Here is a 27,768-nt window from a genome sequence, read left to right as displayed (position 1 = left end):
AATTTCATTAACCCGATTGTACTATTTTCGTTCTTTTTATTTCGTAAGCTATATCGTATTTTCCTGCTTTATGATATTTAACGACGTGCATTTGCTTATATAACGCGTCTCATTTACTTAATTATTCCCCGGTTGGAGTGAGCCGTAAAAGAATGAAGTAAAAATCTCATAACGATAAACATCAGCGTTTACAGTTGCGACAGAAAAGAATTGTAATTGTTCTGGTTACTGCGATATCCCTTTACTTTGATTTTTTCTACTAATTACATTCCAACGATAATCTCAAATATACATATATGTATAGGCGTGTATTTTACATTATTCCTACCTGTAAACCGAATACCATTAAGTTATTCAACTTACGATATTACGATTAATACACATGCTCGTCTCCGGGTGCAGAACGGTGAACGTGTTATTTATCGATATTCCCATGTAACGACGATTTTATAGTACTCTGCTTGTACTTAATCCATAGTACAAACTTGGATCGACTTGTCAGCTGATTTTTTCACTAATTACTTTGAAAATGATTCAATATCGGAAAAAGAAGAGGATGAGATATAACGAGTTAGGTGAGTTCGATCACTGTCACATTCCCATGCTTGAATTCGTTTTTAACAATTTTTCTTTTACCGATATATAATTCTAATCTCGACGATTACAGAATGTTATTTGGTTTATAACTTCCCTATCAATTTTCGGGAACGGGTTAAGGAGTTCTTTTCTTCCTCGGGAGACTCTCACAGATCGTGCGCGAATCTTTCAGCTCAATATTTTTAACACGTTATAATTGATATTTAGCTAGCCGAGCGACAGTTGAAGCAAGAAGCTACGCTTTTTAAGTAAAACTTATTATACTGAGAAACGATTTATAATTGAAATAGAAAATAGAACGCACTACCGACTCGTGTAATTTACCGCTGTACCTAAACGCTCATTTCGAACAGTATTTCACAATTGCGTTGCAGAAACCGTGATTCCGTCGTTCGTCGTTCAAGAAGTAAAACTGCGCTACAAAAACTAAGACTACGCTACAAAAACGAACAGCATTCTGACAAGTACAAGATCGAAGTTTATATGTATATGTACATTCTCGTAAGACATTGCTTTCAATAATCTCTCGCATATGGCGAATGCGTTACCTGCTTTTAATCTCGTATCGTAGTCAATGAAAGGGAATAAAAGAATAAAAATGAAACCTCTGATTTCGTAATTAAAAAGGTAATACACTGTATCGTTCACGATATCGATACTGTAGCAACGAAACCAGCTTCTAATTCTTCAAATGCCAAACAACATCAGCCATCAACGCCGAACGATAAGATAAAAATGTCAAAAAACATTAATGCAATTCTACCAAAAACACTTTCACGTTCCTGGGATTAATAATGGGATGAGATGTCTGCAGAAGAGTCTATAAGCGTATGAAAAATGTATCGAGGGTATCGATCAACAAATAGTTGAATTATTATGAAATATATATTTATTTCGAACATATAAAAAACAAAGAAGAAAGAGAGCCGTTATAATTGGCAGGTTAACCGTAGTTAATATTGGAAAGTTAGAATCGAAGCTTCTTTACTAAGAAGTTTGTTTCATTCGCTACTTTTTCTTATAGGTTTCTTCTCCCAGAAAGCTGGTCAATGAATAATCGCAAAGACAACGAATCTTTAATAATATTACTAAACTCGTGCCAAAGAAATCGGAATTAAACTACGAAATCCATAAGAGCAACGATGAGACGTCATTCTGACGATTCCGTTATTTCGGTAGTGTTTAAGAAGACGTAGCTTTCACTTTATTAGAGCGGAAGACAAAAACTGAGAAAAACTGGTTCGGAATGAAAGGCACATCTTGGAACGATACACCGCTTCGAAAGTGTAATCCCATAAAAGCAAGCAACGCGATTTGTAGAAACAACTGCCGCCTGATTTCTCTGTAGCAGTTGCTGAAAGCGAAAATACAGGACACGATATCGATGTGACAATAGCCCGTGAAGGAACTATTTCCAATAACGGAGGTCGAGGTGCAGTAGGCTAGTAGAACAGGTTGCCCTACTATCGTGTATGTTACGCATCTTTCTGATTATGTTTGACTATAGGCAACATGCTTTACAGTCACGAGCATCGGTGCATGGCTTGGTCAGAATCCGATCTGAACGCTGCAGCGCGACGCGACTTCCCGTTCTCTTTGAAACTTTTCAATCGAGTGAAATTCCCGGCAATAGCCACTGGCCAATTGCATGGAAAGTTTGAAAAAGTAGAAAGATTCCAATGAACTTAAAGAAATAACTTAAATTACCGTACATCCATGTTGCATTCTTACATTTTATGCAAACGATGATATAGGTTTGATCCTTGCGGTATCGAATATTTATGAAATACTTCTCTTAACCCATAATCATGAACGTTTCCAAGTTTTGCAATCGTCGAAACGTTCGTTCGTTACGAAGAAAATATACTCGTTTATTATTCATTAATAACGTTATCAAATTATGATAATCATCAAATTATTATAATTGGAGGTAAAATATATAATACCGTACTATAAAGATAATTTACACAAAAATATAAATATTAATTTCAATTATTTAGTAAATAATCTGTAGAAGAATATATAATAAATAAAATTTGAGCATTTTATATATATTATATACATGTTATATATATATATATTATAATATTGAGCATATTATATATAAAATATATATATATAAACTTTATTGATACGTACTTGCACCAGTTTACATACCTACTTACAGTCCAGTTAGTTTTGACTCTAGTTACATTCTGTTTAGTTAATAGTATTCATATCGGAAGATTCTTTGCAAGAAAATTTTTCCAAATAAGATAAAATATCAATTTCAAGTTCATTGAAACAACGTTATGCAGCGAGTGCATTTGGTGAATTAAAGTTAAGTTGAAAACGACTAGCAAACGCATTCCTTACGATACATGGAGAAAACGAGAACCTCTTATGATAATTCAAGTTTCTCTGGTAACGTTAAGAATTTCTTCCTGATTTTAAGGTGGAAACAGGAAAACTCTCTAATCTGTTACACATCTTCGAAGGAAGTGCAACTTTCAGAGTAACGTGTCTTTTAAGGATTTTTATAGCAACTTTTTTCATGCTTTTTAATATCGCGACGTGTTGTTTTAAATTTATTTATCGCGCAAAAATATAAAGTTGGAACTATCGTGAAAAGTTTACTATGTATAACATGTAACTTTTATATCGATATTTCAATAAAACACGAAGATCTTGTAATTATGCATTTGCTTCTGATAATTGCTTATGTTAGTTGCAAAAGCAATTAAAAATTTTCTTATATAGAGTAATGGACTACGACGGCAGCTAACTAAGTACTTAGGTATTATATTATACCTATATAGCATAGGTTTAAAAGAATATAGTATTTGTAGAAAGATTTGCATCCGAAGGAAGCCATAACCAGCGATAATATCGTTTAAATACCAGAAAAACAATTTTCGATGTTTCCTGTGACTTCGAAAATGATCTGCTGATTCTAATCTGTCGTTTCATCGAAGCTTGGCAAGAATTACGATTAACCTCGTATTTAAATTTGGAAAAAAATTCAACCGCATTATCTCACGGAATTGAGATTCTAATGGTCATACTTTCGCGGTACAATACACGCGCTAATGCTTTTGAACACCGGATCGTTTCATCGCGATCTAACGGAACCATACAGATAATCATAGAGTAGCTACGATATGCTTACCGTGCTTGAGTTTCCCGTTCTTTGAAATGAGGAAGGACAAAGGTCGTGGAACCTTGTCCGTGCACAGGCCATCGTGTTGACTCGTTCTTTGCCCGAATAGAGCGTTTCTTCCTACTTTCATGTATTCTTTCCCCATCTTCTTTGGCGAACTGATCCCTAACAATGACCCTAAGAACTTCATTTTGAGCTATTGCGCAATCAGATTTCACGATAATCATAGAAACTTCACAATTTTCTTGAGATTTGCTCTAACGCTTTGCTTCTCTAACGCTAATTTTTCTAACACTGTACCGATCAGGCTTATTAAGGCAATATTAAGCACGATGTTATATACTATGAGAAAGCGATAAATACCGTTGCTAGAATTAGTTTACTGTTAATAGTCTCGCTATTAAGATTCACGGTAATTCAGGTAATTGAATAATTCGTGCTCTGTTTATCGCCACTATACCGTAGAAATTTTGTTTCGGTTAATCTACGATTTGCTACGTTTTGAAAGTATCGTTTCACGTCACTTCTCCGAACATTGTTCCCGGGGATGTACGCGATCTCTTCTTAAAACATCGTTAACAGGAATCGTTTGCTTTTTTTTCTTCGTGATCGGGATCGATTCTTCCTTGCTCAAACTTATTTCCCGCTATATCTCTCTTCTTTACTGTTAGTTAATAGCTCGAATTACGCTTTCACGATCGTTTACGAGATGCTATTGTCCATCTTTAACCTCAACGATCCTCTGCGATTTTCGCTCAGGCATCGCACGCTTCTATCTTTGTAGGGTCGTCTTCTGAAATAGGAAAAAGAGTCAATGTTAATAAAGTGAGTTAATTTAAATTGTTAAGCTTTCTGTCCACGATGCATCAAAGACACGTAGAAGGGAGGAGGCTCATCAATGAAATAATACTAGCATTAGAAAACAAACAATACTGTACAGCCCTCTTTATGGACATCGAGAAAGCATTTGACAAAATAAATCACGAAAGCCTGCTACAAACAATCAGAAAACAATTCCCGGAGCAAATATACCAATTAATAAAATCCTACTTAAGCAGCAGAACCTTCGTAATAAAAATCAAGGACACATACTCTGAAGTTAGAGACATCAAGGCTGGGGTTCCGCAAGGAAGCGTCCTAGGATCAATACTATACGCATTATACACGGCCAACACACCAACATCTACCAATAGCAAAATACTGACATTCGCGGACGATACAGCTGTACTAGTCAGGCACGCTAACCCAGAAACAACAGTCACATTGCTACAAGAACACATCAGAAAAATAGAAAAGTGGCTGCAAGCTAAACAAATAAAAGCAAAGCCCAACAAATGCAACCATATTACATTCACATTGCGAAAACACACGCCACCAAACATCCTACTGAACGGCACGCACATAACACAAACAAGACAAGTGAAATACCTAGGACTCCACATAGATACACAACTCAACACATGGAAACAGCATATTAAATCAATAATAGACAAAATACAGACAACAAGGAGACAAATGCATTGGCTAATAAGTCGAAAATCCAAACTAAGCATAAAAAATAAACTAAAAATATATGAAACAATTATAAAACCAATCTGGACATACGGAATACCACTATGGGCGACAGTAGCAAAGAGCCATATAAACAAAATAGAGACATTACAATCAAAAATTCTGAGAACAATAGTAAACGCCCCATGATACGTTAGAAACGAGGATATTCGGAAGGACTTGGCAATACCAACGGTCAAGGAGGAGATTAGCAGATGCGCGGAAAGGTACAGAAAAAGAATAACAACACACCCAAACCAGCTGGCTACGGAAACGATCAACACAAGCATAGAAAAAAGACTAAAAAGGAAACACCCAGCTGATATCACAAAAGATATAACCTAAAAAACACGAAGATGGTACACCGCTGGGGTAACCATCCACGTGCTATTCAATCACATGTTACAACATTTTACCTAATGTCCCACTGGACAAATTGTAAAATTAAAAAACAAACAATAAAAAAAAAAAATAAAAAAACGTAGAAGGGAAGAAAGCAGTATCCGAAGAAGTAATATAGAGAGGAAAGAATCGATCGATGACAGCGAGATTCAGATACGGTAACGAGGAAAGATTTTAATAAATTGCGGGCGAAAACAAAAGCGAAGAAGCGCAGATATAAGTAGGTACGTATCATTCCCTGTAACTATAATTATAAGTATTATTTGAATATTAACTAGATAGATTATTCTGACACATATAGTATATATTTATAACTCATTTTTACTGACATGCAAATAATTTTTAATAAACGTATACCATAAGCGAAACCTCGATAAAAATATAACAACATCATAAAAAGTGTAAATAGTTTCGTCATGGAATATGAAAGTTATTTCGGTCTCTATACATATAATAGTAACAGGGGTTAAAGGTTGAAAATAACGAAATTTCAAACAACACGGAGAATTCCTAATAGTCCTTACACTTTCACTACTAGTTAGCACAAGTACTTAGTATTTACTCGTGTGCTATATACAATGGTTATATATGGTCGGGAAAGTAGTAAAGAATATTTCTCTCATTATAATATAACACCGCATTATGTTACATAATATATAATCGTGTTTTAGAGGAAAAATATTGTTTCGAGATAAAAAAAGATATTACTAATTTGTCAGAATTTGTAGATACGCGTATAGTTTATTAAAAATTAGGGTAAATCTTTTAACGAAATACGATCATTTGACTTTCGATCGAATCGTCGATGAGCTTCGTAAATTTTGTAAAATTAGAGTTCTTTCGTTCGAGTAAAGGAGGTATGAAGCTACTCGTTGACCCATTACGTGAGAACCTCGAGAAAGCTACTTTAATCAGCTGCTATTTGCCTTTGAATTTTTAATGAAATCTATCTTAAAATATCCCAATTTTTAACACATACACGCAAAAAATAGAAAGTTCCGATTGGAAAAATCTGTTAATCTGTTCGACATACGTTACGAAACGTACGAACTACGTATGTAATTCGTGTTGAGTGAATTCTACTTTAAGCATGACATTCGCATCTTATTGCTGTTACAGTTTATACTCTTACGTATACTATGTAGATATATTAAACCTTATATCGTCTTACTGTTTATGAGACACAATTATTTCGAAAACGATTTTATGATTTTATGACGCAACGATATTTGTATTTTCATTCTTATTCTTTATATGCATTGCAATACAACAGCATATTTTGTTCCAATTGCACGTATGATGATAGATGTATCCCTAGTAGGAGGTCCGCTGTGATATAAAGTTCCATCTAATTTCATTAGCCTTCGATACTTTCCACTTTTAAACTTCCTTTTTAACCAGATGTGGTTTAATCAAAAATATTTACATTCCATGGTATATAATTGTCGACTGTGTAAACGTAAACTTCGCTGATTTACTAAACTAATATTTGTGTAACAGGATCATAACGGGATATTTTGCAAGATATTAGAGATAACATTCTGTAAATATCGAATTCCGGAAAGGTATCAGAGAGTAATTGGCCTAACTGTATTTTTATTTTCACAAGGAATTTGTCTTCGACGATAGTCGTCGCACGAATACATATTTCACTTCGATATAAGTATTATGACAATTTCCATGTTATTTTCACTTCCCATATTTCTTATACCGATTCATTAATATGTACTTTAAGCAATTTGTCCGATTACTATGTTAAAAAATAGTATTATTTTATTACACATACTTCGCTTATCTACTTTAGTCGACGAATTTGTTGATAAAATATTTTGGATAAAAATTTTCTAATTTTATACGTATATATGTATACGTACTTTTGTATACATAGTCACTTAACCCCGCGGAGCTTTTTCTTTGTAAAAATTCGTTCAGGCTCGGTACAGACGAGCAACGCTTCGTCGTTGCGGTGTCGTTGTGCGATTCGGCAGGATAATATTTTTAATTGTGCAATGTACGCGATCCCGCTACGATATCGCAAGTGCGACGTCTCGGTGTCGTTGCGATCTCGTGTCAGCGACGTTGTGCGATTTATTTGTAGTTATGCAATGTATACAAGTCTGCGATGTCACAACCGAACAAACGATATTGCAGTGATTGCACGTCATTTGCCGAATCGCAAAATTATCACACAGCGTAACAACCAAATATAATATCGATATTTTTGTTTTAACATTACCGTGCATCGTTAATTACCTTTCTCCATCAAATGGATTCTTTTCACGTCGTATTGTTAGCAGAAGAAATTGGGAAATATACCGAAATATGGAATGTAACGCGTGATAACTATCGCGATGAAAATAGAAACAACCTAGCCCGGATAAAAATCTATGAACAGGTCTGCACAAATTTTAGAGAAATGTCTAACACCGGAAACACCGCCATTAGCAAGTCCTTCCCTTTTTAAAACAAATTATACATATACACGTATGGTGTGGCAAACGAACGAGCGAATCGACAATCATTTTAAAATACCTGTTTACCATTATTTTCGAATATTCTAATATGTCTGTAAAAGATTATACACGAATACGACTGGGAGGCTCGATATGTATATTTTATTCATTTTCAATCACACATTGAAAGAGCAAGTCGTCGAGTATGGCAAGTCGCATTACAGTACCGGTATCCTTTAGCTGAATTCCGTTGCCGATTCATCGAACGACTCGATACTCGTACGAAAGTAATTAAGAAGTTTCTTTCATCCTCTTTCAACTCCTAAGCATCGTGACGATGGCACCTTTCAGAAGATTACCATTGTATAGTATTTTCTACCATTTCCTGTAATAAAATATTTGTATGCTAAATACCCAAAGCACTGCTTCGTGTATAGCTACGTTCTATCCATAGCCAGTTTCAAATCGTAGCGACGTCGTATCGGTTGTCGGCGACAATCGCATAGCGGCACCGCAACGGGATCGCAACCGGTGTCGTGCCGCTCGTCTGCATCTCAGGGATCGCGGTCCATCTGACAGATACATGCAGTAGCTTAAAATCTATCAATGCTGTAGCGCTTATTTTTGCGAAAGAAACTAGATATATGAAAAACCTTTAATTGTATTAAATTAATACGATCGTACCGCGCTGGAACCACTCGTTCTCGATCAGCGAAACATAAAATATAGATATACTTGAGGTACATATAAACTACATAATTACCAATTTAAGTACAAATAACGAACAATTATGAACTTAAAAATATCTAGAATTAGATTTTACGTGTGCCTGTCAGATGAACCGCGATCCCAACCGTGACATGTAAATGTAGAAATATACATACTATACCGTACGTGTAGTGTATAGGCGAAATGTTTAGGCTATATAGAGTGAAAGCGCAGGTGGAAAAGGACGAATGAAGAGAAGATAAGAGACGCGTGTAAAACTCTCAAGCCGTCAGACGAGAACCATACACGATAAATAAAACAAATTGCAAGTAAATATATACCGCAAAATAGTAAAAAAATTGCAAAATTGATAAAAAAGAGTTAGTTATAAGATCGTATTAATCGTTTAAGCGAATTATAACTTACGTTAACATACTGTGAAAAGTCCCGAGCCGAGGAAAAAAACTCGGACAACAAAGGAATAGCCTTGTCAGATGACAAGAGCTGTTATGCATAACGAAAATAGGATTTGTTCAATGATAGACACGCAATGAAACCGTTACATCCCCGAAGAGACAAGATAATGGTTCTATAGCCCTGAGAACTGAGAATTTCCTCGACAAGAATACGAGATACTTGACAGATCATTGCAAAACATTTCAACTCGTAACCAATTGTTCGTTTTATTGAAACAATTGCCAACTTTATTACAAAATTTTAACAACTATTTCAATTATATTGGTTCCTCTCCTCAAACCATTATAAATCGTTATATCTGGACTTGTATATTCCTCGTTTGCGTTCACAAAAATGTGAATTTGCATAAACATCTGCGGTCTACCAATCGCGAGTTAGATTGTTAATAAGTTAAATCGTTTTATATTACGATGATATGTTAACGACAGGCTTATAAATTTTTCTAATTTCGTGCTATGTAAGCATCGTAACCAACTGCATATTTTGACAGCAAATGCAGAAATTATCTTGCGTAAAAATTGCACGAACTTCGTGGAAAATTCGATATTTCATGGCAGTGATTCAACGACGAACCGATTTCACCGACGTATGCGCTATAGAAATGAACGAGTGTTAGAAGTGAAAACTATTTCAAACTTTCAGTGCTCAGATTTCGAAAAATGACGAAATGAATATAATATCCTTGGAAAGCACGTTGGCCGTAATTTAAATTTCTGTACAAATATCGTACAATTATTGAGAAATTATATATGAATGCAGTCCGCTTGTTATGTACTTATCTGTGTACATATGTACGTTACTCGTTACTGAAACATTAATCGAGCGATTACTTAAACACATAGGATAATTGGTTATTTCTACACGTGTTCCACTTATCCATATTGATAATCTTCTGAGATTTGATTTTCAAAGGCGAACATATACCTAATACTAGTATTCTGAAATACACGTTTAATAATAGAAAATGGAATGCGTTATTGCTCGTCAAACAAAGTAATTACAGACAGATCATTTCAATCATACTCTTTGGACAATCGACTAACTCTTCGTATGAGATATTTGTTTTGAACTATTTTATAAATATTCGACGAATAAACATTAAACACTAATATTAAACACACGCAAAGACAATGGTTTGTAACTGGAGATTTACTTTTTATCTGCATACTTCTTATTTATACGAATATTGTACTCTGCTTTAATTAAATACTCCTTGTTCGAAGAAATATCGCGAATGCTTGTATAGCTGAATTAAGTCTGATTCGAGGATCCAAATGCCAAATACAAACAATTTACATATTAATGGTACAAGAAGAAATATAATTAACATATACGTAATATTTACGAGAAGTATCTCGTAGAAGAAGTAAACAGTTCTTAATGGAAATTAATACCGAAACACTTTTTTCATGTAAATATGGAATAAGTGCATCGTAATCCGTTATGTTCTCTTCATATTTCCCTGCATGAATTATACGGCACGAATGATTAACGAAGAATGGCATAATCGTACAGTCGTGACTAGGAAGAAATAATTATACATTCCAGTCACAGAACTTATCAAGTTTCAACTACCTAATTTACAAAACACATTTTCTTCGTTGTAGAGGTTGCTTCTACGTTAGCATTATGTTAATATTCCACGATACATTCCATCAGCGTCAGACATGCTGAATATCGATGTTTTCAAAGATCTGTCAGTGATAACAATTTAGGATCATTACGCATTCCATTGAGATGTTATTATCGATACTTGCTACATTAACGTATTGATAATAAAATTAGCGGATGATCGAACGTGAGTACGGTTGGAAGAGTCATCTCAAATTTGTGACGATGACGTATAGCGTTCTATACAATTGGAGCAAGTTGAAACTGTTTCAGGTTATTAGAACGAAATACACTCCGGATAGACGTAATTTTATGCGTCTTACTATATGTATATCTAATTAACATTTACGTTAGAAATTTGTTTGAAATGAAATTCTAGGATTATGGCTGCACTAAACGCCATGTGGTTTTCTACTCTCTACAAAGATGTATTTAATACTTAGGTGTTAAATACCGGAAGTCTTAAATACTTTCTTTCCTAGAAATTATCTCTATGCAACTTTCATTTCCATATATTTTTAATGAAGCGTGTTATGACAGATTATATCGATGAGAGAGTATACTAATATACATCCTTACATAGCTGATGTACTCGTTAAAAATGATCGACGTAATTAGAGAAAAATATAGTCTTTTATACGATTTGTATAATCTTTTAAAAAATATAACGATATCTTTATGATCAAATGCCCCGTATGACATAAATAACATCGTAGATCAATTATAATGTAACAGTGCGAACAACATTTGTGCAAACAATGGATCTATGTTTTAATCTATGTTTTTGAAAATGAATTTGTTAATCCACGTTAAAAATTCAAGTATCAAATTATCGATTAGAATCAAACCATGCAAGTATATTATAGCATTACTGCTTTTTGATATCCTGGAAACACAAATTTATTTTGTAAAAATCTGTTTAGTAAACGTAATGAAACGTAAATGTTACGGTAGCTCGCGATTGCATCGAAGTTTGCAAGACTCGATAAATTAAGGAAGAATTGCGTTGTATTGCTCCAGGGCCTTAAGAAACGTTTAACGATCATGTGTATTCGCTACAAATACAGATCGAAGTACATAAAGATGCGTAGATACATATGCATGTAAGTACATTGTACATGTACATTTTACACGCATTTGAAATTTTCAACGCTTATATCGCAATCCTATATTGCCTTTCCTTGCTCTCGCTATCATTCTTTCTTTTTCTTCTCCCCTTGGTCGGTAGTGTACGCTTTGATCGAGATTAACGTCGAAACATTTTACGATTACTACGTGAACGGAAAGGGATGGACGTTTTAAATGCAACGCATCTCATCGATAACAAGGTTTTCGGTGTTATCAATCTCAGAAATTTTGTGGCATTTTTTCGCGAAAAGTAAGTTCATGCATAAAGATTAAGATGTTGTTTTAGAAAATAGTTTATACAATGGAGAAGAAGAATTTTTCCAATTATTGGGAATATGGACGACCTCTCCGATTTCAATAACGTTGAGATATATTGTCAAGGTCCACGTATAAAAAGGTCGAGCGATTATACGACGATTTATAAAAAAAAAGTTGTTCAGAATGTTAATCTCGCTACGATACATATATATCTGAAGACCGCTAAAATCGGTGATGTCATTCCTATTCCCAATAATTAAACAAAATTCCCAAATTTTTTAAATAAAATCGTTATACGAAGTCAAGCAAAATCTGGCTAGAGCGCTGTTTTATATGTTTTATATACTTCTTATAAAGATATTCGATTTATAAAAGTCAGCCTGAGCTAAGTGGATAGATGTAGAAAAATCATCGGAAGTTGTCATTTACCAAAGGCTAGTGCATACCAAGTTCGATTTTACGTTTCATCTAGTAAACTCTGGTCTTTCCAACTCCTTGAAAAAACGCAAACTGGTTGGCCCAATTAAAAAAAAAAAAAAAATACTCTGTTTTCAAGGACGTTCGAACAGTTTCGTGAGTTACTTTATGTATCGCATGAAAAGTGTTGAAATCTATAAAAATATGTATTTGATGTTTCTGGTACCTGCTACGATTTCTCCATTGAATGATCATAAAGGTTATTCAATGATGTATCACGATAATACTGTTGGTATCATTGCGATTCGATCGTATCGAACGTTTTAGAGAAAGCGGCAATGCATGGTCGCGTCTGATTCCTACTATTTCGTTTCGTATTTGGAGCGTAAACCATTTCTGAAATTTGGTATAACAATGATTTTGTATAATGTTTCAAGCTACATTTACTTTCATCGATATGCTACACCTTACTTTCAATTTTCTATATCATGTTACAAAACTATGCGACCTTACACTAATCGTTATATTCTATAAAGACGTCGTATTACTTTTGGAAAGATCTGTTCGAAATATTTTTCTGAAACTAAACGTTAACCTTAAAATAAAGTAATAATAGCTATCTTTATTATAAAAGTGTATCCAAAATAGAATTTGTATTATATACGTTACGTTTGTTTTGTAGTAAGGATACGACAATTCTACATTTTTACATTTTTAAATATTAAATTTATAAATTACAAATATAATAATTAGAAATATCAAGGAATTTTTATTACTTTTTCATTGTCTATACGTTTCTATGAAGATATTTAAAACAATCCTGTTAAGATTTACGAGGATGTAACACACGGACAGCTGCGCGCGGCATACGTGATACCGCTCGTATGTCCTGTGTATCGCTTAAAAACTAAAACCGACCACCCCTTATACGTATAAGAAAAAATTATTCAAAATGAAGACCTTGACAAACGTATTTCAAGGTAACTATTCGGCACCTTGGACCTTTACACGATTTAACGCTAATAACGTATCAACGATTTAACACATTTGAAACGGTTTCTCAACGATTCTACGTCTTTTCGTCTTCCCGTGCAATTGTTTCGTCAAAGGATTATTTTCTAACGCTCGCTACCTCGATGACAACGCCGAACCTTCTTCTAATTATCGATTATTTAAATATGAATTTCAATTTAATTACGAATCAAACGTCGACCGATCGTTGTAATTTACATCGAGTGTACTTAGATGTGTCATCTAGCGACAATTCAATTAAAAATATAATAAAAGTTGCACAAAGTGAATTCTCTCTGTTATATCTCGATCTTTCATCGACGAGCTCGATATGTATATTTTAAACACAGGAAAATAACAGTAAACGATTATCTGCGATGTCCTAATTGCTATTACATTAGTATTAGGTATGTCAATATTGACCGAGTTTTTTCTATTTAACTCGTCAAATGCTACGAGAGTGTTGGACGTATCATAGAAAGTATTTTCTCAAATATTTAAAAAATTAAATTTCATTACGGCCAATGCAAAATGTTCAATTTGTTAAAATCCAAAGGGGAGAAAACCGAAATCTAATTTGAAGGTGGAATTTAACAAATTCTAAATATGTTCGATCGATAAAGATGGTACAAGGTATTTTGTATTCGCTGACTATGTAGAAATACGTAGATATAATGACCGCAAGGATGAATGGTTGCCGTATATTATACCTTGCCGTCTATTCGCGAAGGAGGAACTGTGATTCCTGACTTTCCATTTGCGTCCACGAGGAGGGACAGAAACAAGCGTGACGCACATTTCCTACCGTTATTGCACCGAGAACCTACAACCAGATCGAGCTTTCACAACCTTTCGACATTTCCAAACGAAGCAAAGTCACAATATCAAGGATATACGTACGAACTAACAATAATCAAAAACCGAGAGGAAAATTGAGTTTTACAATAATTTTGTTAAATCGTTCATATGCAAATGTGTATAAATAATACGAGTAAAAAAATAGGACTGTATATGTCGTATAAAATAGAAAGACATGCTATAAATGGAAACCATTTTATCAAATTACATATCGCCACGCATTCCACGCTCGAGCATCGCCTCCATCAAACATATTTGCTCCGTACATCAGCAATAAATAATCAGCATTTGTCTATGGTAGTTTCTTGTCTATGGAGAGATTGTACATTAGGTCGCAGTAATAATCCGACTTGATGCAAACACGGCAAGGCAATGTACGACGTGCCTAGTACTAGAATAAACAAATGCGAAGAAAACGATGGTGGTTATGGATCATTTACGGTAAAACTACGGTATCTATCACCTTCGATAGGCTATCGAACCTTGAAATCTCGACTGATCGAGTTGGTGTACGTTGACGGCTACTTAATTTCCTTTTTCTAAAACGGCCACTCATATAGAAATATCGATTAATTCCACAGTTTCTTGTTGTTTATAGAAAATATATAGAAATAGTTTCGAAAACGAAAGTCTAACGCAACCGTTTTTATCGTAAGTAGGACATTACGAGTTTAACTACGGTAGACATTATACTCATCGATATAGATCGACAGCAAACGAATAGACATTGTACTCGTATATATTGCGTTATAAATATAACGAAATGCCAAATAATAGGCTCCAAGTAGAACTAGTAACGAGTTTGTCCATTAGCTAAAGACATACAACTTAAACGCAGATTTGTTTCATCTATCAAATATCGTAACGAGCGTTCCATTTCGGATATTTTACATATTTTTGCATCTTGTATCTCGCTCTATAAATTTTACTTGGAAATCTGTTTCCAATCTTCAGTTCAAAAATGAAACTATATGCAAAAAAGATCGTATTCTATTTCTTTCGTTTAGATTAGATCATCGTCCCAATACCGCGGCCGATACATCAATACCACCCGATACTACTAGCCATCCGATCGACCAATAAGACTACGAAGAAAACGCTCGATCGATCTTCCACTCTGATTATCTGCGAATTCTTCGCAATTCCCATAAGACGAACACAACGCAATCGCATTTATACAGTTATTACCGACGTTTCTTCGGTGACATAAACGTTTACGTGCTGCAATCGCAACGTCGTTAAACCAATTTACCGAAAGCTCAAATCTGGACAAATCGCAAAGAGTATACATACGTAAGAATACGTAAAGATAATATGTATAAAAGAAAGAATTCTTTTTGTTATCAAGTTTTCAGCAAAAGTTGAAATTTTTTCATCGAAGATTTTGAAGAAGCTTTCTCTTTGTACAACGGATGCTACTATTACAGAAAAATCCTGGTAAGCGAAGAGACAGACGGTTCGAAGTAAACATTCCAGATATCGTGGAAAAGATATCAGGGAAGCATTTATCCCGAGCTTGTGGTTTCCATTTGAAACCGCAATTCTCGATATTTTTACGATGTTGTACGCGAATCGTGATAAAAGTTTATATCGTTTGTACCATTAGCTTGCATCTAGTCCCTTATTTCGCCTGGATAAAATTATTAGCGACAGCTTATAAAAATTACCGCATCTCATACGATCGCGTCTCATTTTATAAATATCAATTTCCACAAATCATAGATTTTTCAGTTTCCAAGCTATCTTCAAGAAAGTAGACGATATATCTGTTGCAAAATTTATTACATTCTGCGATATATTGAACTTTATTTAGTTTCCCTTTCCTTTTCTCCCTCTGCGTTCGTCCTTTACATTTTCTTTATCATAATCTTAAATCAGTTAGATTTCATCGAAAGATTGATGACAGTAACGTATCACGGTTGTGATCAATTACGTCACACTATTCGCGAAAGATGAAAGAAAAAATTGTTACTCAAACGATTTCACCTTCCAAGAACGTATAACGGTGGAATAAATACATTTTCAAAGGCGTTAGGTAATTTTCACCGAATGATTCGGCGATATTACAACGAAGAAGATCGATGCCGTCTTCGTTATGCTGTGAATTGTCAGACAATTGCGAGAAATGTAGCTTGGCGATGTTGAAACGCGAATCATCGATACGTCGCCAGTGAGATAAAATATTCAAGTTCACTGGTCTTTCGTTCACCTATGAAGCACGACTGCATTTCGTTGGTGTTTTTGCAACGGTAAATTAGCAACGATACCGTCCATTAATACCATCGAATTCGAAATTTAAATGACCAACTTTCTGCGCTTGTGAAACGATAATTAATTTTCACGTGATTAACATTTTATTTTAAAAAATAAAATCTTGTCTGAAAACGGGAAGGATCCAAAAAATACGTTGCTATATCCAAGGTCTTTGAAAATAAAGGGAAAGTCGACTTTGTCACTTTTTACCGAGTATTGTTTTATCTTTGCTCTTGCTTTATGTAATAACACGTTAATGCAGACGATCTTTGTAAAATATCGACAAAATAGCCACGAAATTACTCGAACGTTAAACATTTAAAAGTCCTCTGCGCTATTTGCTGTTAGTTAAATTTATTTAAGCAATTACATAAGGGTTTACGTTTACGGTTAGGTTTGTCGTAATTTGGCAAATTTTGGCTTGTTTTCAAGGATATGCCGATTCTCAATTTGCCGAATATGTTAAAAAAAAGGTAAATTCCTCCAATTTACTTTCGAAAGGCCCTGGATAAGTATACTTATTTGAACGGTCGAAAAATTGATGCGATCATAAAGAGAAAGTGATATCTTTGCGAAAGCCTGTTCAGAGTGGACCACGTAATTTTATCGTATTTACTATTTCCAAATGTGTTTTTTTTTTTTATTAAAAACGATTCGATGTGAAATTGTTATATCCCGAAGTTATACTATAAAAATATAGAAATTATGTCGAACGTTTTTACAGAAACGTTTGCTTGAAACTTTTACTCGAGATAAAATAAAACGTGATTTTCTGTATCAATAAAATTACATGTTCGTGTATATATTTGAGAAATGCGTATTTATTTACGGAATCAAGCGAATAAAGAATTATTTCCGTTTTAAAGCGAATAAGCGTGTTTACAGCGACATTTAAACGTTTTGACAGTGACTTGATCAACGTTGCGAGGCAGCTGAACTTGCCCTAAATATCAAATAATAGTTCGAGTAGTTCCAGTAGTTCCAGTCAACGTACCGTGTAATAATACAGCGAAACATGCCTACAGGTGAAACGATACAAAGAAAAGTTCAGGTTAATGGTTCTGTCCAAGATCGATCGAACAGATATCGTTCGTTACAAACGAAAGTTATATGTAAATTACGAATTATTTGATCTCGATTTATAAGTAATACAAATGATCTATTTGTTTAATTGCGTTCAAAAGGGTGAAATAGTGTCGTAGAAAAATACGGTATAATTGTTAAATCAAATAAAATAAAATCATCCGCGAGTTCGAACGAGATTTCGACTATTCAGCTGTTTTTACGCTATTTGGTCCTGTTAACGATGATCTAACGAATTCCAAGTCGTCGCTATGATGTTTAAGTTAAGACGTTTATTTGAATTCACGAGGACGTGCCGTAACGACAGTTTAACGACATTGCGAGAAAGAAACTAAACGCCTCGTAAACGGAAAGAAATGTTACCCGAACCTTGCGGTAATCGTTAAGGTGAAAGGTCACACCTCGATGTCCTGTTGCATCCAACACGCACATAGCGTAATATTTAAATTTATGCCGAAACTTTGCAGTGCCAACGAACCTCTATCAATGATCGGATTAGTAAAACAAAAATAATATTATGAAAATTAGCTCATCCATTCCACTCATTCCATTCCACCTCGGGATCAAATGTTATTTTAAGAAATTTTATGTGAGTCACTCGTTAATTATTGCATTTAATTAGGTAAACAATACGTGATTGCTCAACATCTTCGTAGCTGTCTTTAAAATAGCACGTATGAATATATACATAGCGAAGGCAAAATAATTCGAAAATATTGCTCTTATCGGTCGTTTGACAAAGTTCACAGCTTATTTGATCCACGGACACTCGGATACAGAAATATTTCACTATTCTACGAACGCGAAAAATTGTATGAGCCGTCAGAAGACTCGAGCGCGACAAGCTCGATCAAATTCTCTGCCATCCGCTGTAATTCGTGTATACGATCGATGTTTCACATACTTTCTTCGTTTATCGTATCGCATTAACCGCTCGTGTTACCGTGCAAGATAATAAAGAATATTAATTCACGAATTAGCAGGTAATTTTCTACGCTGTAAATCATCTGGTAGATTCTGTATCCATTCGTTGGCTTTTTAAATTCTGACAATTTTCTTGTTACGCGATTGACCAGTGACCCGCGCGTCATTTACAGGAAACGCGACTTTTATCGAACGAACGAGACGATCCCTGTTTTCCACAACTCCTCTGTAAGTTTCTAATAAAATTATCGCGAGACAGGGCTAGATCATGGTACTAGACTCGAGACCGTATTCTTTGCTCTATCGTGGATGATAGGATGCGTAACATTCACGTTCTTCGCCACTTTCAGATAAGAAATTATTCATATTTACTTACGTAAAGTAGCCGACAGACGTTCCCTATATGCGCGCACAACCAGGTTCGTTAACTGGTCGGTAAAATCCCTCTTTATGTAACGCACAACAGTTTCGTCGAGGTAAGCGATTGGAAGGAACAAAACCATACGAGACAGGTTTCTCTATCAGCAAGGTGCTACAAGCGCATATTTGTCGGTCGTACTCATTTAGACCGTGATCGCCGTTTCCCTTGCTCACGATATCCCTCGTAGGATTTCCTCTTCAACCTACTTTCCACCTTGCAACCAAGCCTGCTTATCGCCTTATCGTTTGATTGTCTCTCCATTGACCGACAATCACAGTCGGATTCGTCCCTTTCATCGATTTTGCGTATCTTCTTCGCGCGTACCGTCTATCCAAACAAATCGACCATCGGTGATACTTTTTGAAAATTTGTCAAGCGATGGTGAAAAACTTGAGTACCAAAGGCAAAGTTTCCAGCGAGGTAGTTACAATTAATCGCGACCCTCGAAGTAGCGATGGCACATGATTTTTCAGGAGCGATTAGCGACCAAAGGAAGGGAGGCAGTCGAGTTTCGTATCGCAAACTCTTATCTTTTATTTTTACTGTTCAAAATTTGATATCTTACTCTCTACACTTGCTTGTGCGAGACCAAGGCAGAAATATCAAAATCCAAAAGAACGAACGTATCTCTTCCTGTGTGCAGCAACGTCGAACAGGCAGACTTTCGCCGAATCCATCACTTTGGCGGGACAAAATTTGAAAAATTCTGAGAACGGTTCGACCTCTTCCCCGACGAACATTCGCCGCACGAACGTGAAAAGATATAGAATCGAACAAAGGGTCGTTGGTTTCCGAAAGTTTGACAGCTCGAAGACGAATGTTCGAAAGATACGCGCGCGTGCTCTTCGATCCTGTCGAATCGCGAGGTGAATGAGGAGATAGCGAAACGGTATTGCAGCGTGGACCACGGTAACGAGAACGCGGTGCCCACCAGCCGGCCAAAGAAAGTGGTAGGGACAGCAGGTAAAGGTACGTCTCGAGAACTGTCTATACGCCACGCATCGAACCTCGCTCTCTTGCCGGATTCTCTTCAACGAAACTTTGCTAGCTTTACCGATCCGATGCGAAGTGAAAATCTCTCTTATCGCGTGAACGCCGTGGGTAACTATGCGACTAATGTTACAGCGTGTTGCACGGATTACTTTCGACCGCGTTTCAACCCTTGGAAGGTCGCGTCACGGTTCCACGGATAACATTCGTCTCTTATTCGATGATGAAACTATTTCACACGCTTAGAACAGTCATTTCCAGAATGTCGATAAAGTAATGAACGTAAAAAAATAAATGTTTATACGTCTGTGGCATATTCAAAGCTATACAAAAATCTATGCAATGCATACAATGTGCGAACAAAATAGGAATCTTCGATGTATCGTAATTGCAACTATATATAGAATGGTCAGCATGCTGTGATAAATTAATATATTTTCGTAAAACGCGGATAGAGAGAATGCGCACGACGAAAGATAAGCTTTAAAGCTTTATTTCATATAAATACATCGCAACGATGCATGTAGTGGCACAATTCGATAATTAATTAGCGATAATGGATACGAGGTTGTATAACACGAGAGAATTCATAAACTAATTTGCTTTAAATTATTCTAAGTAAAATGAGTATTTTATACGCTATGTAGGGCATAATAAATTAAATTTATTCTTAATCGTAATTTTAATTATTTTTTATCGTAAATTTAATATACGATAATATAAAATAAATCATTTGTCGATGTATTTGGAGTAATTAACATGCAATTCTAATTAGATATAATTAAAATTACAGCGAAATTGGCTCTGTTGCATAGAACGATCTTCAACAACCTTATTTTTAAACTTGTTATAATAATCTTGTAGAATATACATATAATCTCGTACGACAAAGAGTTCGATTAACTTTCTTACTATTAATAATGAAAGATTTATGCCAAACTCTTATATCCTAGTCAAACTAATTTGTATATCCTTTTATATATATATATATATGTATGAACACAAAATTATTATAAAGCATTTTTAGTTTATATTTTTAATAGTTTCTAACTATTTTTTACGGATCGTTAAAACGTACACTATCAGATACAAATAGATAATTACGTATAATAAGTTAATCTTGAATTCATACTTCTGATGATATCCGGATTTGGACCGACCTGATTTATCAACTGAATAGAAAAATAGTACATATGCGCATAACGAATAATGTTTCAACTACGCTCAAAATTAATGACGCTATGATCAAATGAATACAATTTTCCACGCTATTTTGTTCAACTCTTTCTAATCTCAGTTTAAATCGTTTGAATTCCTATTAAATTTTTGCAAAATATATACGTATTCTTTCCCATATTTCATAGATCTTCATAGATTTTCATAGATTTTTCATAGATCCTCATAGATGTAAAGGAGAATTTTAAAACATTATTTTATTGAAATAATGTTTATGATATAAGATATTTAATTATTTGAGTATCCGTTAACAAAATGTTGACCATTCATGGAACAGAATTTAAATTTTATTCCAAGCATGAGATTTTATATGTATTTGCAGCCAGAGGACGTCCGACCTGAAAAAATATACGAGTTTTAGTTGAAAAGAACATACGTCAGAATTGTGTAATTAGAAAACATGTCAATATTGGCGCAAAAATCTAAAATCTATGTCGTGATACTTTTTCGCAATACCAATGTCAGTCATTTGGAAAACGTTTCTTCGAAAATAAATGACCTGTCGTTGGCTAAAACAATTGATTTGAACAACGCGCTTTACTTATGTAGATAATATTTTTGACCGTAAAACAAATTCCTGAACATCCTTAAAACTTCCATCGTTTTTAAATAACCATACCGATATTGAATATTTTCTTTCTAATCAAAAATATTTATAGATGAAGTATTTTTATCCTTTTACGCTATATCTAGAACATAGATACCTTAAATATTGAAATATCATTTTGAATTATCAAATAATATTTATTTTCATAGAAGAAATATAATTTGTAAATTTATCGTTCCATAATATGGTGGCACGTAAAATTAGAAATTTCATAATTTGACGTAATTTAATGATCGTATAATCGTAAAGAGAAAATATCGCATAAAGATGGTTCAGGTAAGATACAAAGAAACATTGCAAAATTTGAAAGAATGCAAAATTGGGAAACAGGCAACGTTTCTAACCAACAAAAAACGAATTGGTTAACCCCATGACTTTCTTGTTTCGCGTGCTTCACGTTAAGTAACCAATTAAATGTATAAGCTTCGGTTACTCAAATTTACTTGCGCATCGTGATTGTTTCTTGTGCAAAATGATATTATACGTAAAAGAGAAATCGTTACAATTACTTTTCTTTGACAAGTTCATAAATTATAGCTGACCCATTGTGTTTCCAATTTTTGAACTTATGTTATCACTAACTATAGTTAGAAAACGTGAATAAAGGTATACAAACAGAGCAATGCTATATAGAAATATGCAATAAGCCAGATTGTAACTCCTGTTTAAGTAATGGGACCAATTTTATCCTTCTAGGATCTTTTTCTTTCCATAAATTAAGCAATGCACTTACGAGTGCGATTTTTTAAATGGAATCAGAGATACGTATTTCTTAAATATACTTATTTTATCTTACCATTATTTTATTTATAACTGAAGTTCTGCAATTAATGTTACTGCTGCATACAAGGGTATAACATAAAACATAATTTATATTATATAAAATCGTATTATCAATTATTAATCATATCTATGTAGGATCGTTACATCCATAACTAAAAGACACAACCGTGTGACATGTGACAACACGATCGAATGTACGCTTATTGTTGCAATCAAAACGTGTTGCGCCATCTCCGAGTTGTAGCTAAAACTAGAATTAGTTATAGGCGAGAACACAAAGGGAGTTTGATGTCACCAGACTTGTTTACACGATTATATTCCTCGCTCAAAAAAGCCAGTCTATTGACGTCATTCCTCTATCTCGAATAGTTTCTAAGATATTCCAGAAAATATTTTAAAGTTTAGCTGCGCGAATAACTTATAAATGAATTTCATAAAACGTCTTGCCGTGTCTCACTTGCTTCCTTTTTTATTCTTGTACTCGATGTAATTATAGCAGAGCGATTAAAATCAGATAGTAGCGATCAATTTGTAAAGAATAATAATCGTTAACAAACTTTCTAAATTACAATGTCGAAGAAAATGTTCGAATCGTTAAAAATGAAAAATACCTAACGAAGTAGAAAATGGGTCATAATGTTTGTAAAAACGCGAATATGTAGTGATATCGTACTACACGATTATTTTTCAAATAAATGTAAAACATCATGCGCCATTGTGGCCGGTGACACCAAACTCCATCTGTGTTCTAGCCTGTAACTAACTCTAGTTCTAGCAATAACACGTAAATGGCGCGTCATGTTTTTGATTGTAACTGGTTGTAGTAATAAGCGTACACGTGACCATGCTTTCAAATTCTCGCGAGTGCGGATTCCCACCTGAGTAGATAATCCTGTATATTGGATGTTTGTCGAGAATTGACCTATGTAGTCTACGTGTGATATGCTATGATGCCCTCTAATATATGTCTAAAAATTTAGCGATGCTGAAAATATCGTTTTTGCTGATAAAAAAATTTTTTTTTAATTTTAATAAAATTTTAATAAAGGACGAGTGGTCCTCATGAGCCTCTTATCTTCTGCTGGGACACTGAAAAGAATTCTACATTTTCTACGGCATGTAATGAAACATGTCCTAGCGATCACTTACACCTCTGTATCAGCGTTCTATTTTTGTTTTTCGTGTTCTCTAGGTATTTGTTCAGTGTTTATTGTATTTGTGCTACGTGCATAAAAAAGGCTCTTTTGCATTCTATTCTAGCAACTACTTTCTCCGGTAACAATCTGACTCCCTCTCTTTCTCTATTAAACCCAGATACTGTACCTTTTCCACACTGGAAACGCATTTATCTACATTGATGGAGATGCCCGTATTCTTTCACTTCTACCTATTCTAGACTTAATTGCTTCTCGTGCTCTTCTACGCTGGCGAGTGTTATCAGCATGTCATCTATGTAACAAAAAGCAAAATCCAATGTACAGAGTATGGAAAGTTTTTTCATACAAGAATAAATAAGGCAGATACTTAGGTGATTCCATTTAACTAGACCACTCTGTATATACATTAAAAGAGATGACGTAATATATCATAATAATTATCTGTCTTTAAATTGTTACTTATATCTTACCTTTCGGTTGCAATAGTTTTTTCACCATATCATTTCATTCATTGTACATTCCAGTTGAAAGAATTTCATTCTCATAGATTCATTAATCGATTGATAAAACAAAATATATAGAATATAATAAAAACAAAATACATTTGTTTTATTTATTAATCATAATATTTTATGATATACAAATTTAATTCATGTAAAGGAAATCCGATATTGTTATAAACTATAATTATCTTTCTTGATTTGTATCTTGATCAGAGAAAACTTTCTTCAACACCCGATAACATACATCTACCTGCTCGGGATTTTCTTCTTGCTTTAAATCCCTTATGTATTGCTCCAATGTAGATTGTAAGTCCAGTTCCGGGCGCCGACATTCTTTTAAAGCAGGCAGAAAATCATCGTTGGTCAAACCATCGAGGATATTTAACAATTGATCTCTGAAACATGAAGGATCGTTTTAGTTTGTTTCGGTTGTATAAAAAATGATGGAAATCATATACTACCTTATCTCTGGAAGCAGATCACCGATGGCCAGTAAACCTATCGCTTGCTCGATCAAACCCATATTTACCAAGGTTAATTTTAAGTTATTTACATTTTCCTTGTTACAAAGAGACGATAAGAGAAACGCAGATTTAATTTGCAACTTCTTTATCGAACTTTGCATAGCTCTCAAGAGGACAGAATATCCATCGTTTATGTCCATGTATTTCAGGGATATTGGATGCCCTCGAACAATGCCTATATTTAGTGTATAACTAATTTGTATCATCAATCATAAATGAATGTAAATACGACATAGGTGTAATGAATAATTAACAATGTATAAATCAATACAACTGCTTGTATTTGAATAAAGATCTTTTACTTACAGGAAATTGCATATAGAGCTTTGATCTTAACAGTTTCTGCAGGATCTGTATCTATCATATTCAATAATGTGGGAAATAGGCCAGTTTCTAGAAATCTTTCTTGGCAAAAGGGATTATTTTGAGCTAGCTCGGCAATTATATCTGCTGCTCTCCATCTAATACTGCTATGAGGACAGTTTAAACATGGACCAAATATTGTAAAACCTCCTATTTTATAAAAATCATTAGCAATATCTATATTATCTACAAAATCTGCAATCCTTTCTAATGCAGATTCATGTTCTGTTGTGTCATTGTCTGGCCGTAGGTCAACTACATTCGACAACAATTTAATAGCTTTCTGTAGTTCTTCAGTTACATTACACGATAATGAGCTGAGTGTTTGTTTCAGAAATTCACGCCTCTGTAAATACGGTTTAATTTTAATCAATTTCCTATGGATATTCTATAACGTTAAAACACATTTATGTTACCAACTTCTTCATCCATAGGTTGTAATTGGATATTACTGTTTCTATTCTGAGAATTGCCTGCTTCTACAGCAAATCTAAGCAATCCTTGCACAGTTGTTGGTTGCCTAGGTTGGTTTGGTAATGGTTCAAATACTTGCGGATCAGTGTTATTCATGTTAGATGGTCCTTCAATTGATAGTGGCCTCGCGTTGCTGTTTATGCGAGGTTGTTCTTCTGTTTTTTCTCGACTGTTTGGATGTTGAGAACTGAAATATGTAGTATCCGAAAACGGATAACCTATAATTACTTTCAGATATCAATCATAAATAAATATAACATTATAAAAGATCAATTTTACTTCTCCATTTTTTCTGTAACTTTAGTCGTCTGCGCTGCACCCATTAATCAATTAAATCAGTCTCGCGTAAACGTTTCTCTAATAAAATAAAGACAAGAGAGCATTATAGAGTTCAATCTGTATCACTGCCAATGGCCTCCTAGATGCAAGTTCCAGAAACGAGGAGAATTTCCAGATAACGTGTTTTTCTTATTGAAAACAATTTTGAGATTAGACAAAATTGGTTAAAGGCGTAAATAACTATGTCATACGCGTGCGCGAAAGTACTTGGAAACTTCAGAGAAAGATATAAATCCATCAATTATCAGCTTTAACCAATCTACTATGCATTAGGTGATAAATATTATATTGATGAGTATAACTGTAGATTATTAAAGAATGTTATATTTTATCATTAAATACATGTATTTATTAGAATTTGATACAATATCATATATATATATACACACACACACACACACACGTTTTGCAATCAAGTATATCAATAAGAAAACAAAACATTTATATACTTTATTACATTTTTTTTCCTTTTTACATAATACGTATTGTATATTATAAAAATACAGATTTTCAATATGTACAAACTATTTGTAGAATTTCATTCTGTCCACCTATGAGAGCAATGTTGGTTAGTACACACGTAATATAATCTCATTTCTTCTTCTGCTCGTCTTGTTTGTGCTTGAAAGAATACTGCTTCTCTGTGGTTACACTTTGGACACGGATGCTCTTCAGTTCTTGGTAAAGTAGGGTCTGATATGACATCCGCAACAATGTGTGTCAACTCGCTGAAATCATAAAAATTATAGTAAGATGGAATAGCAGTAAACGTATTAAATAAATCCTTCTTTAAGAGCTTTTAAGTATATGCTTAAAAGGAAAGTACTCTTGTACAATTTTTGTCAAAATTTCATAAATGTCGTTGTGAATGTATGAATATGCAAGTTATTATTTCCACTTACTCTATTTCGTGCATAATTTTATTTACGTAGATACAATTGCTATCAGCAAGTTGTTTGAAATCACAATTTCTGCACTAAAAAAAAAAATTGATTAGAAATTAAACAGATTTCAATGTATTGATTCAAAAAACAACGTACATTTCAAATATATATATATATATATATATATATAATACTTACTGCGTACATTAATACTTTATTCTCCTTATCTTCTTTTGGATATAACATGTTATTACATTCTTGGCAAAATCTAATGCCGACGAAACCTGGACCATCATCGTGCGTATCATAACCGCCTATTTTGGACATATTTCGCGCGCTCCCGCCTCCTTCTTCTGTAGTAAAATATAATATATATAGATAGATAGATAGACAGATAGACAGATATAAAATGCAATGAGATCAATGTTTATCTAATACCGTACACAAAGAAAGACAGTTACCTTTTAATCATGGTATACATAGATTTAAGATTATACAGTGTAGTAAAGTATTAGAGATTAATGACAATTTCGTATATATGTATATTTCATGAAATTACATCTCGTCACAATTAGTTATATTGACATTCAGAATCGCATGAAATAATAATTATTTGT

At 34.1% G+C, this 27,768-nt stretch overlaps 3 protein-coding genes across 4 annotated transcripts in view; all 3 read right to left on the bottom strand.

Moving 5' to 3' along the window:
* LOC122573928 (scavenger receptor class B member 1) overlaps positions 1-20,312 on the bottom strand; it is a 42,349-nt gene extending 22,037 nt beyond the window's left edge. Inside the window, exons 1-2 of one of the 2 annotated variants that reach the window (XM_043740940.1) lie at positions 19,247-20,312; positions 3,746-4,529 (exon numbers count right to left, since the gene is read on the bottom strand). In XM_043740940.1, coding sequence (XP_043596875.1) covers positions 3,746-3,926 — 181 coding nt within the window. In that variant the 5' untranslated portion in view covers positions 3,927-4,529; positions 19,247-20,312. The remainder of the gene's footprint in view (positions 1-3,745; positions 4,530-19,246) is intronic. The other variant, XM_043740939.1, reaches the window with a different exon arrangement.
* A 4,351-nt stretch (positions 20,313-24,663) lies between these two features.
* On the bottom strand, positions 24,664-26,505 carry LOC122573933 (hsp70-binding protein 1). Its single transcript, XM_043740948.1, has 5 exons — positions 26,208-26,505; positions 25,875-26,115; positions 25,398-25,800; positions 25,029-25,266; positions 24,664-24,962 (listed from the first exon to the last, which is right to left on the bottom strand). The coding sequence occupies exons 1-5, from the start codon at positions 26,249-26,251 to the stop codon at positions 24,752-24,754; spliced, it is 1,137 nt and encodes a 378-aa protein (XP_043596883.1). The 5' UTR covers positions 26,252-26,505; the 3' UTR covers positions 24,664-24,751.
* A 191-nt stretch (positions 26,506-26,696) lies between these two features.
* Positions 26,697-27,602, bottom strand: LOC122573940 (DNA-directed RNA polymerase II subunit RPB9). Its single transcript, XM_043740959.1, has 4 exons — positions 27,590-27,602; positions 27,350-27,504; positions 27,170-27,243; positions 26,697-26,995 (listed from the first exon to the last, which is right to left on the bottom strand). The coding sequence occupies exons 2-4, from the start codon at positions 27,476-27,478 to the stop codon at positions 26,806-26,808; spliced, it is 393 nt and encodes a 130-aa protein (XP_043596894.1). The 5' UTR covers positions 27,479-27,504; positions 27,590-27,602; the 3' UTR covers positions 26,697-26,805.
* Positions 27,603-27,768: the final 166 nt, after the last annotated feature.

This window comes from Bombus pyrosoma, linkage group LG12 (assembly GCF_014825855.1).
Source record: "Bombus pyrosoma isolate SC7728 linkage group LG12, ASM1482585v1, whole genome shotgun sequence".
Classification (NCBI taxonomy): domain Eukaryota; kingdom Metazoa; phylum Arthropoda; class Insecta; order Hymenoptera; family Apidae; genus Bombus; species Bombus pyrosoma.
The sequence above is the reverse complement of the archived record's forward strand: the minus strand, read 5'-3'. Positions and strand labels throughout refer to the sequence as shown.